The sequence below is a fragment of the Rhinolophus ferrumequinum genome, chromosome 12 (assembly GCF_004115265.2).
Source record: "Rhinolophus ferrumequinum isolate MPI-CBG mRhiFer1 chromosome 12, mRhiFer1_v1.p, whole genome shotgun sequence".
Classification (NCBI taxonomy): Eukaryota; Metazoa; Chordata; class Mammalia; order Chiroptera; family Rhinolophidae; genus Rhinolophus; species Rhinolophus ferrumequinum.
Window position 1 is genome coordinate 52,052,677 of NC_046295.1, and position 10,993 is coordinate 52,063,669.

The window sequence follows — 10,993 nt, forward strand, 5'->3', positions numbered from 1 at the left end:
ATAGGCCTTGGGGAGGCTGACCCTCCATCACCTCCCAGGGCTGAAACTTCCTTAGTCAATACATCCACCAATCTGGTTCCGTCTACACTTGTATAAATTCCTTAAAGTTCTGGACCAGAATTTGGAACAGAGAGGAGTTAACTGCAAGGGTTCAAATTGTGATCTATAGACAAAAATCAGGGTACTGTAGCCTTTGACAGATCAGAATACGAAACTGATTTATTTACAGTGTGACCACTAGGTGGTGCCACCAATTAGTGAAAACAAGGGCTTCTATCGTGGGACAACCAAGAACCATCTGCAGCTGGTACAAGCACAAGTTTGTGATTGTGTGGGACTTGTAGGCCCGTGTGCATATGTGCATGAGTGTGTGTGCACATAATTCATGGTGCATGAGTTTGCTCACAGAACAGTGTTGGCTCACAAGTGTACGGAAACATAAGGCTGTGCATCGTGGAAATTATGGGCGTGAAGCTAAATGCTAATTCCAAAAGGCTGACCCATCAGCTGTGTGGTCTCAGACCTTGGTCCCTCAGCTGGAAACATTACTTATGGAGTGTGCAAAGACACAACCCTATGGGAGAAACGATAGTGCCACAGGGCAGCTTTTCTGAGGAAGGGGATCCCTACACACAGCCATGGGTTTCTCTAAAATCATCAGTCCTGCAAGCCCTGGGTCCAGTCTGACCTCCAAGAAGGTCTCAGTCACTTCTGAAGTCTCAGCACCTTTTGTGAGAGCCCAAAGCATCCAATAAAATGTCCATCTTGGGATCCTATCTTCTGTCCAGGTAAGGAGTGACCTTGCGTGTAAGAAAATAAATATGTGTATGTGTGTGTGCATGGAGGGGTGGGGGGCGCCCCTTAATCCCTGCCTCCCCAGAGTCATCCACATCCATATAGGCTCCTCCCTCTTATCTCTGTGGAAGGTACCCAGCTGACCTCAGACTTTCTGGAAACCCTCTCACTCCAGGAATAGTGCTGTCTTGCTTGCCTGATGGAGTGGCCCACAAAGCTGGGGGACCTTAGGCGAGTCCCTTCCCTTCTCTGGCCTGAGTTTCCCCAGCTCTCATTGAGGGCTGGGTCTGGGTGATTCTGAAGCCTTTGTGCTGACTCGAATCCCACAAGTCTGCAGGTTGCAGGGCCCTGCCCTCTCCAGTGGCTGGTGTGGCGTGGGAGTCTTCTTGGAGAAGCTCTGAAGAAGCACAAATTTCCTCCCCGTCTGTCTAGCAGACTTCCTTCCTTAACAGGCCCCTGGAGAAGGAAGCTGGGCTCCCAGGGCCCCCAGGGCCCCAGAAGGAAGTAGGAGGAATTTCTCACTCCAGTGTCATTAAAAGTTCACGTGGCTTTCCCTAGGGAGGTGAAAGCCCCAGTACTCATTAGACCTGCTGTCCCCTGAGCCCAATTTGGTTGAAGGAATGTTGGGCATTTTCATCCAGAAAAGGTTTTCACTGAGGGTTTGAGGCTTCCCTGAGAGAGCTCATCTCCCATCGAGGTCAGAGAGGGAAGGTCCCTGGAAGTCCCCTCTTGCCTTGGCACTTTTCCATAGGAGGAAACAGGCTTGATCAGGGAGGGGCTTGCCCAAAGCAACATGGAGCCAGCCTTGCTGGAACATTCCTTCAGGTGGCAAGGAGATGAGCATACACCCAGGAAGGAGCAGAGAGGAAAGGGCAGGGGACTCAACAGGGAACGCCCTTGGGGACCAGTGGTTTCAGGGATGCAGGTACAGAGCTGCAGCTTTGGGGAGGCCCTGTGTGAGGCAGAGCTCTGAGAACAGCCTACAAGCCACTGCAGAAAGGGCTGCCCAGGGAAATAGTGGGTACCCGCCCTGAGGTGTGTGCACCAAATGGACAAGTACTTATCTAGGATGAACAGAGGGGTTTGGGACTAGAGGGGGAGAGGAGTCTGCAACTACACAGGTCCTGCCTGCTTTGTAAATTCTCACCAGGCAGGGAGGGTGGGATGGAGCAAGGAGTCTGCAGTTTATGGCCAGTCAAGAGTGTTGAACTGGGAACCAGGAGGCTGGGGTAGGGCTTGGCCTCTCTGAGCTCAGTGGCCTCTTTCCTGCCTCCTGCAGCCATGGGCTAACTCCCAGACCGTCTTGGCTCCCAAAGCCGGCAGGGCTGAAGACCTAGAGACAGTTGTTCAGCTTCCCTGAATGATGAAAATCTGCCCTTGGTGCTTCACAGCGCTCCCGAAGTGTGCGACAGTGTGTTTGACATAACCTGACTCAGTCCCAGAGGACTCTGTGGCCTTGGTGGACTTTGCAGGACAGGGAGCTACAGACTCTCAGATGCGAAGGTCTCCCAAGTCATCTGGTCCACACTCCACTGCAATAATGTTGATGGCAAACATATGTCAACAACTGGTTGAAGTGCTTTATAAATCTTAATTCCTTAAATCCTTAGAAAACCTTATGAGCAAAGATACTCTTATTAGCTGTTTTACAGATGAGGAAACTGAGAGAGGTTAAGTGACGTGTGCACAGTCACAGAGCTAGTGAGTTGTGTAGTTCCAGAACCCACGTTCTTAATCACTGTGCTGTACTGTCTCTAAAAGAGGAGGGAGCTGAGGCCCAGGGAGAGGAAGGGGTTGGCCTGGTCACTTGGCCAGGAGGCAGGGAAGGGGGCCTGGACCTCTTATCTCCAGCCTCAGGGCTCTTTCCTCCACAGCTCCCGCCTGACAGTCCCGTTCCCACCCAGCCTTCGGCTCGGCCTCCCCAGAGTTAACAGTCGCCCGGCCTCGCCCTTGGCCAGCAGCTCCAGCCCAAGAGACTCCGTCTAAATTCCCTGGATACTTTCCAGCCTGCAGGAACTGAGACAACAAAGTCCAGTGACTGTGAGGGCTGAGCAGAGGCTGCTGAAGGGGAGGAAGCAACAGGAGCCACAGAGCGGAGGGGACTGTCCAGCTCCTAGATGCTAGGCCTCCTGGGGACCACGACTCTCGTGGGCTTGATCACAGTCACTGCTGTGGCTGTTCTGTTGCTGCTGCTGCTACTGGCCACCTGCCTGCACGGTGGACAGTGGGACAATGACGTGGAGAGAAACCATCCAGCTGTAAGGAGAAACCGAGTCCGGAGGATCCAGCCTTGGCTCTTCCGGGGCCGGGGCCACCTGGGACACTTTCACCATCCCCATCTTCCTGGCCATGTGTCTCACATGCACCATGCAGGCCTCCAACACCACCACCTGCACCACCACCGCCACCTCCAAGCCCACCACCAGGCCCACCGAGGTCACCGCTGATGCCTGTGGATGGCAGCTGCAGCCTGCTGTACCATCTTCAGGACGAGTGGACTCCCATGTTCCTGTGCAGAGGGGCACCTCTCTGCTGAATGCTGGGTACTGTGCCTGGGTCCTGCTTGGGCTTCATTTGCATACGGTGCTGCAGTGAACCACAGAGGCAAAGGACAGAGGAACACCTGGGATGACCCAGCGCACACTGGAGGGTGAGGGGGGTGAGAGCAGGGGTGGTCCCTTGGGGATGGACACCACCGTGGGACTATAACTCCCAAAGGGCACCAGAAATGCACTGATGTATGCTGATGCATGAAAGATGGCCCATGCTCTCTCTGAAGTGCTCCTCTTCTGACTTCCTCAGGCCTCTGGCTGGGGGTAGATGGGAGGGACCCCAGCAACGCCCTTTCATTTGGAGAAGGCAGTATGAGGCTGTACAGTCAATTTACTGGTGCCTTAATTCACAAGAAAATAAAAACCACCAAGAAGCTTTTGTGAAGAGTCTCTTGATTACAAGTCAAGTGGGGGCAGGGAGCTGCCAGGCTCCTCTCTGCATTGCGCTGGGACCTCCTACTCTGATGGGAAGTGAGTGCAAAAAGTGGTGGCTTCTGCCTGGGGCTTGAGGGCTGGCTGTGCAGTGGGGGAAACGGTGGGCTCTGCCGTGCTCCATGGATAGTAGGTGAGAAGGGCATGGGGCCTGAGCTCTGAGGGAGGATTTAGGGTTTGCGTGCAGCTCTGTCCAGAGAGGGCTTTCTGTGTACCAGGGGGGTTCTGGGCTTCTATGGGGCCGTCCAGGGTCCCAGAGAGGGAGCAGTAAGGCCTCCAAGGCTGGCCTTCTGGGCTCTACCTCAGGGTTCTTTCCAGCCCATATCTAGGGCAGACTGAGCTCTGGGACTGGCAGAAACCCCACTCTGTGGGCTGGGTTGAATTCAGTGTTTCTTTGGTAACTGGGTCAGGGTTTCTTATCCAAGCCCTGAGTCTCCAGGCAGCCTGCTTCCATGGTTTCTGTGTATGGCAATTGGGTTGGGAGGGAGAGATGTGTTCTTTAAACTGGGGGATGTAGTGCTGAGTGCCCTTGGAGAGTGCTCGCCTCCTTGGGTCTCAGTTTCCTCTTCCCTAAAATGGGACAGATAACAGAGACTCCTTCTTGCCAAACCCTGGGGGCATGTTCTCAAAAACCCCAGGAATAACTGGCAGAATTCCACAGGGAGGAAGGAAATCATGTTCTGAGGCCTGCAGCCTGTGCCTGTGAGAAGTGGAGAGAGGAGCGGCTGGGGGGCTGGGTGAGCTGGAGGGGAGGGGCTTGAGAACAGTCCAGAAAGTCCAGAAAGTCAGGGGCCTGCTGACTCACTGGAACAGAATGTCCTCTTTCTTTTCTATTTCCTGATGGAGTCTCTGTCAGTGCTTGGGTTTGGGGTGGGAACTGGGGTCTGTGCGGGGAAGAGGGAAGCAAATTCACACTGGCAGCCACACCAGATTTCTGGGTTGGGAAAGTGGCCCATGAATCGCGGCGTATTGTTGATTTTATCTCTGCAGCGTCCTTCAAATCCACCTCCCCCCGCATTCCCCATGTCCACCCTCGCTCATCTCCAAGCCTGGATTCCTGTCACAGCCCCTCCAAGTCTGCTCACCTCCAGCCCTGCCCCTTTCTGAAGGCTCTGCTGAAGTTCCTCATTGTCCTTGGGAGAAAGTCTCTGCCTCTCCGTTGGCCACTCAAGGCCCCCCCGGCCTGCTTCCCGCCGACCCCCTTGCTCTTTTGTTCCATCTGCACTGCTCTAGTCAGCAGCCCCAGAAAACACCTTGCACTTTACCTTCTCTGTGTTTTGGTCCAGGAAGAACTTGTTGCTCCCTTCTATTAGGAAGGGATTATGCAGTGTATTATTGTTGTTGTTATTATGATGATGATGATGATGATACATTGTGCTCTTTTGGAGCACAGACTACACTTTATCTCTTTCCCCAGAGATTTATGGAGGATTCAAGGATCCTGCCTTCATAGATCAGAGACTCGTGCTCTCTGGAAAAGTAAATATGATCAGAATAACCACTGCCATGGGCGGCCGGTTTGCTCAGTGGTTAGAGCGTGGTGCTCTTAACAAGATTGGCGGTTCGATTCCCACGTGGGCCACTGTGAGCTGCGCCCTCCACAACTAGAGTGAAACAACTACTTGACTTGGAGCTGGTGGGTGCTGGAAAAACACACTTAAAATAAATAAAAGTTAAAAAAAAAAATCACACCACAGGAAAAAAAAAAGGGAAAAAAAAGCAGAACCACTGCCAGAAGTTCAGAGCCTGACAGCAACGAGAGCATTAGGGCCTGTGGGACGAGGCCTTTGGGCTTCTGGGGCCTGTGAGGGAGCTCGGGCTCCTACTCCATCTCCCCAGTGTGGAGGGGTATGGCGTGGCCTGAAGGCAGGAAACAGCAGGTGGAAGTCTGTAGCCCACTGGCTGGACCTCCCCTCCTCCTTGTCTCTCTACACAGCCCCGTGTTAATCTTGGTCGGCCTGCCTTTCCTAAATGTGGCCTCAAGCCCTGGGAGAATCCTCTTTGTTTCTGGATGCCTGCTGTCCCTTTTCCTCGTTAACAGAAGTGGAATGTATGGGATGTGGTCTTTTTTTCTGATCAGTTGATGAGGATGATGGCTGCTGGCAGGTCACCTACGAATCTAAGTGACAGATATCTTTGGGAGCCCCTCTGCATCTGGGGCTCATGGGTAGGAACGGTGTTTCACAGGATTACAAAAGTCACAGGATGAAGAAAAGATACCTGGAAAAACCGCTCAGGACAAACATATGTGAATTGGACAAAAGGTTGATGCCTGTCTTGCTCTTTTTAACTCTCTTGGTAATGCTGAGGAATGGAAAGGGTTGTGGAGGGGTGGTTGGGGGCAGGGGTACCAAGACGGGAGTGTACTGTGGGGAGGGTATTTAATCTTATTGACCGTTATCCATAGGTACTCCTTGTGCCCTGGGCTTGAGATGCCACGTTGGTCATTCTACATTACAGACCACCAGTGTGACATCCATGAAGACCCTTAAGAGCCTTCAAAGCCTGTGCCTGCCCTCACTATATAACCGGAGTCCCTCTCATGATGCCACATGGCCTCCATTCAAATGCTGAATGCCTATCAGAGAACAGACCAAAAGGCCTATTTTATAGATGAATCAAAGGAGGGTCCCCAAATCTCAGAAACAGAAAAAGAAACCTATGCAAGGCAAAAGGTAAGAGGGCTGAGCCCTTATCCTTTATTCTAGTTTAAAAATGCTGAACAACACACACCTACCACAGGGGGCCTCCCACCCCATTCACCCACAAGGAACAGAAAAATGAGAAGTCCAAGGAACAAATAACCCAGCGAAACCTGGTCCCCCTGGTGCCCTCTGTCTCCTGAATTGACTAGTTGATCTTGGTAATTCAATCTGAAACCACCAGCACCACAGATTGACTCCTCAAGTTTCCTCCTCTCTGTTTCTGGTCGCCCCAGTTAATACAAATAATCCCAGGTGTCCAGCTTCCTGTCATGGCCCCAGCGTGTTCCTTGCTCATGCTCTGCCCTGTCAGAGGCGGAGCCCCACACGCAGGCTGTACAATCATCTTGGAAAAGGGAAGAGTGAGGATTTATTGGGCATCCTACTCCCAATAGTCACTCTCCTGTTCTGGGCCTGAGGATTTGTCTAGAGCTGGTACTAACAACAGCCCACTGGAGCCTTAGAGAAATCGAAAAGGACCCAGACTGTGTGACCTCGGGCTAGCCCTTGTCCCTCTCTGGGCCTTTGAACTCTGAGCAGTAAAACCATAGAAGGAGGTGATGGCTCTGTGGTGGCTCTACCTGGAAAGAGCATCTTACTGGAAAGGAAGGCCGGCAAGCCCCTCTTCAGCCATTTGGTGCTCTTGTCATCACTACAAACTAGCAATAGGCTGATTTGGCAGGTCAGGTAACCTCTGACTACCAGCACCTGAATCTGTGAAGCGGAGGTAATATCACCGCACAGGGTTTCTGGATCGATTATATGAGATAATACCTGGCTGTGTCCCATGCCTGGAATTATTGTTTCTCAGTCTTTCGTTCCTCAGTTTGGGTAAAGTGGGACTAATAACCCAGTCTCCTTTCTGGAAGTGGTGGTGGTCTCAGGAGGTGTTGGCTGGAGAGGGCTGACCAGGTGGGTGTCAGGGTGGAGCACCTTCTGGCAGACTTACTCGGTGGTCTGGGCCTGGCTCCCTCCCACCCCCCCAAGTTAAGTGGAGAACCTGGCAGGGGCAGGACTGAAATGGCATGGGGGTTCGTGGGGGGTGGGTAAGTGTAGTCACCGCGGACGCAGACAGGCGGCAGGCAGCTGTGCAGGTCCTAGGCCGTGACAATCGGAGGAAGGAATTCAGGAAGTGCTCACAGCCACTCCGACATCTTGGAGCCCAGTCCCAGGCAGCAGCAAGGCTGCAGCACCCAGGGAAGGGCATGCCGTGACTTGGCTCCTGGGACGGCCACCAGGCCAGGAGGCCACCGCACCACAAACAGCCAGAGCTGTCACCCAGGGGCAGCCCAGGGTAAGTTTTCACAGCACCTGAGTGTAAGCAGTGGGCATGAGCAGGCAGCAAGGAGGGCTGGCGGGGAGACCGCAGCAGAAGAGAGCTTCTCTGGGAACTGCAGGGCCAGGGAGCCCCACAGTATGTCACTGACAGCGCTCAGATGTCCGGGCCTTATCTAAACAGTACTCTCCCGACCCCATACAGAAAAGGAGGCCAAATGAACCAGGCCCTCCCCCACAGCCCTGCCCGACGCCCCCGTGGCACTAGCGGTGAGCTTGCAGGGCTCCCCTCATCTTGCTTGCCCAAAGGTGCCTTCCTCCCCACCTGCGGCCCTGCCCCCAGCACAGGGCCAGGGTCTCAGGATGCAGCAGATAGGCTTATTCAAGGACTGGCCCACGGTTCCTCCAGGGGCGAGCCCAGGCTCATCCCGGATCCACGGATCCACGAGGGGGAGTATTTTGTCTTTTGTCTGAGCATACAAACTCTCTTGAAATCCGTAGGCGTCACCAGAGGGCCGGCTTGGCAAGGTTCCCTGTGAGCAAAGTCCTCTGCCCCCTCCTTCCAGCTCTTCAGAGTCCAGGGAGTCTTGGGCTCACATCTTTCAGAACAGCATTTCTTCCAGAGGCTGCCAGTGGAGTTGTCCATAGCTCTTGGAAGCCTGGCCAGGCTTAAGAAACGGTGACAGAGACCAACTGAAGTCAGAGTAGGGCCATGTGAAGCGCCCAACGGCCTCGAGGGAGCACGACTCAGGACCTTGGACCACTATCTTCCTAGAAGACTGCAGGGGGAGCAGCTGGCAGAGCAGGGTACCCGTCACCACCAAGAGCCCCCTGTTTCAGATGGGGCACTAAGGCTCTAAGACTGCTGAGCAGGCTGCTGAGTGGGTCCACTGCCACGCGGGGCCATGGAAACGGCAGTGATTGGCATGGTGGCAGTGCTGTTTGTGGTCACCCTGGCCATCACCTGCATCCTCTGCTGCTTCAGCTGTGACTCAAGGACCCAGAATCCTCAGGGGGGCCCGGGCCACAGCTTCACAGTGGCCACGTTTCGCCAGGAGGCTTTTCTCTTCACAGGGCCAGCTCGTCACACCCAGCCAGTGGCCAGTGCCCGGGACTTCTGGACCTTCATGTGAGGCCTAAGGGCCCTCAGGATTTTTTTTGCTGTTGGGTCAGACTCATCCATCCCCCAGCAAGACGGCCCCACTGCTCCGAGTCTGGCATCCCTGCCTATATCCAGCAAACTCCCTCTTCCTTCCCATCCCTGGTTGCTGTGCCCTTGGGCCTGCGAGAGCCACAGTGTTGGGACCAGGTGGGAGTCAGCCGTGACCTCTGAGAGCTCAGCTGGACCCCACCCACAAGAAGGGGCTTGGGAGAGGTTCGAAGAGTGAATGAGTGAACAGTGTTGGATTGGATGGTGGGCGAGCCCTTCTGATCTCCAGGGGAAGTGGAGTTTATTGCAAACAGGGTCGGGGTAACTCAGGTTCCCCCGGATGCCTACGAAACTGCTTTTATTGCCACCAGAAGAAGCAGTGCCCTCAAGTGGACATTTTTACAAATCACTTCTTCTCTGCTCCCCTCAGTGAGTCTTTTTGCTGCTTGGTATGTGTGCATCCAACAGAGGCCTCCCCTGCCACTTGCCTGAAATCAGCCCTGAAATTCTGAAACTGAAGTTCTGCTTCAATGATTTATTTTATAATTGAAAATGTATATCCTTTTATGGGTCTCCCAAGAAGCAGGGCTGGAAAACCACAAAAGGAAACAGAAGAGAAAATAAGAGTCACAGAAAGGATGAGATATTTTATTAACAGGAAAGCCAGAAAGAAGACTTTGAAACATATTTTGAATGAGACTTTATTACTCTATTCTTTTAGGTCACTTCTCCTCTTAGAGAATGTGAGTGACTTGTGTCACTCAGGAATGACAGAAAATCATGAACTTAAAGACAATTCCAGATAAGCTAAATGTTACGTTACATTAAGAGCATGTAGCAAAGCTCTTGTTTCCGTCACAAATAAAGAGAGGCGAAGTTTTTATTAAAAGAAAATCTGTTTTCTCTGTACCCACGAAATAAATATGCTGTATTTAGAGCATAGTTTGAAGGGTGCAAAATTCTGAGTCTCCTGGATCGTGTGTCCATTCAGCCCTGAATAGATGGCTCTTACAGAACCAGCCTGTTGAGGGGTGCAAGACTGACCCTGCGGGGGGCTCTGGCCTCTGAGGGTGCTCAGACAGGCCACCCTGACCATGTCGCTGGCACAGGAAGGACTCTCAGAGAGAGAGGCTTGGGACTGCAGAGATGCAGAGGGGGTAAGGGGCCAGGGAGCCGGTCAGGCTGATGGAAAGGGCGGGTGTGGGTGAGCATGGGGAGGGGAGAGGCGTAGCCCAGGGATGGGAGCTCCTGAGATCATGTCTTGGTCACTTGGTCATCTATGGGGGCCGAGCAAGGCCTTCATAGATACACGTAGAGGGGAACTGGCTGCAGGGAGGACCTGGAGACTGAGTAAAGGGAACTGTTTGTTGTAGGCTGTCTTTTCTGCAGGTCGACACTGAGACAAAGTTTGGGGTGCACGACTTTTATAGGGAACAATGTCTGTGAGGGAAAGGAGAAGGGAGCAGGATTAGATAGCGGAAGCGAAAGTGTGATGCTGACTCTTACCATCCCCTCCACCTTTGCTGGGTCTCTGAGCGCTTGCTGCCTCCCGCCCACCTCCAACCCAGGGTTTGCCCTCAGGCAAAGCAGATCTGCAGCTGTGACTGACCTTGAGGTCCTTCCTTGAAGGGGCCTTGGCGGGTACATCTCCACAGGAACTCAGCAGGTGCTGTGCTCAGAGACATCCAGACTAGTTAGAGGTGAGTGAGTGTGTCCAGGCACAAAGAAATACCTGGGCATAGGAGCTCCAGGTGGGCAGGACAGCGGAGCAACATCTGGGAGGGGAGAAAAGAGTGGGCTTCAGCGGCTCACTACCCTTAAGCAGAGTCAGCTCTGCTTTGGTCAGGCACCCTTCATCTGGACCCAAGTATCCGGACTCCAGGCCCAGGGCTCTGCCCCTGTACCATGCGCTATATCCTCCCTTGTCAGTGGAGGGAAAGGTCTGCAGGCTGGAATCAAGTGACTGTGAAAACAAAGCAATGGGATGGGAGCATGGGGCATCACACTGCAGGTGACAGGCAGTCTGTCAAGCCCTGAGGTCTCCTCAGGATTTGCTCACTTGCCCATCCATCCATCCATCCCTCTGT

At 53.4% G+C, this 10,993-nt stretch overlaps 2 protein-coding genes across 2 annotated transcripts; both read left to right on the top strand.

The window, feature by feature from the left end:
* The first annotated feature begins 2,648 nt into the window (after positions 1-2,648).
* HRCT1 (histidine rich carboxyl terminus 1) lies at positions 2,649-3,721 on the top strand. The gene has a single exon (XM_033123945.1). It carries the CDS (start codon positions 2,913-2,915, stop codon positions 3,240-3,242), a length of 330 nt encoding a protein of 109 aa, XP_032979836.1. The 5' UTR covers positions 2,649-2,912; the 3' UTR covers positions 3,243-3,721.
* A 2,596-nt stretch (positions 3,722-6,317) lies between these two features.
* Positions 6,318-9,843, top strand: SPAAR (small regulatory polypeptide of amino acid response). Its single transcript, XM_033123948.1, has 2 exons — positions 6,318-7,775; positions 8,258-9,843. The coding sequence occupies exon 2, from the start codon at positions 8,662-8,664 to the stop codon at positions 8,887-8,889; it is 228 nt and encodes a 75-aa protein (XP_032979839.1). The 5' UTR covers positions 6,318-7,775; positions 8,258-8,661; the 3' UTR covers positions 8,890-9,843.
* The last annotated feature ends 1,150 nt before the right edge of the window (positions 9,844-10,993 follow it).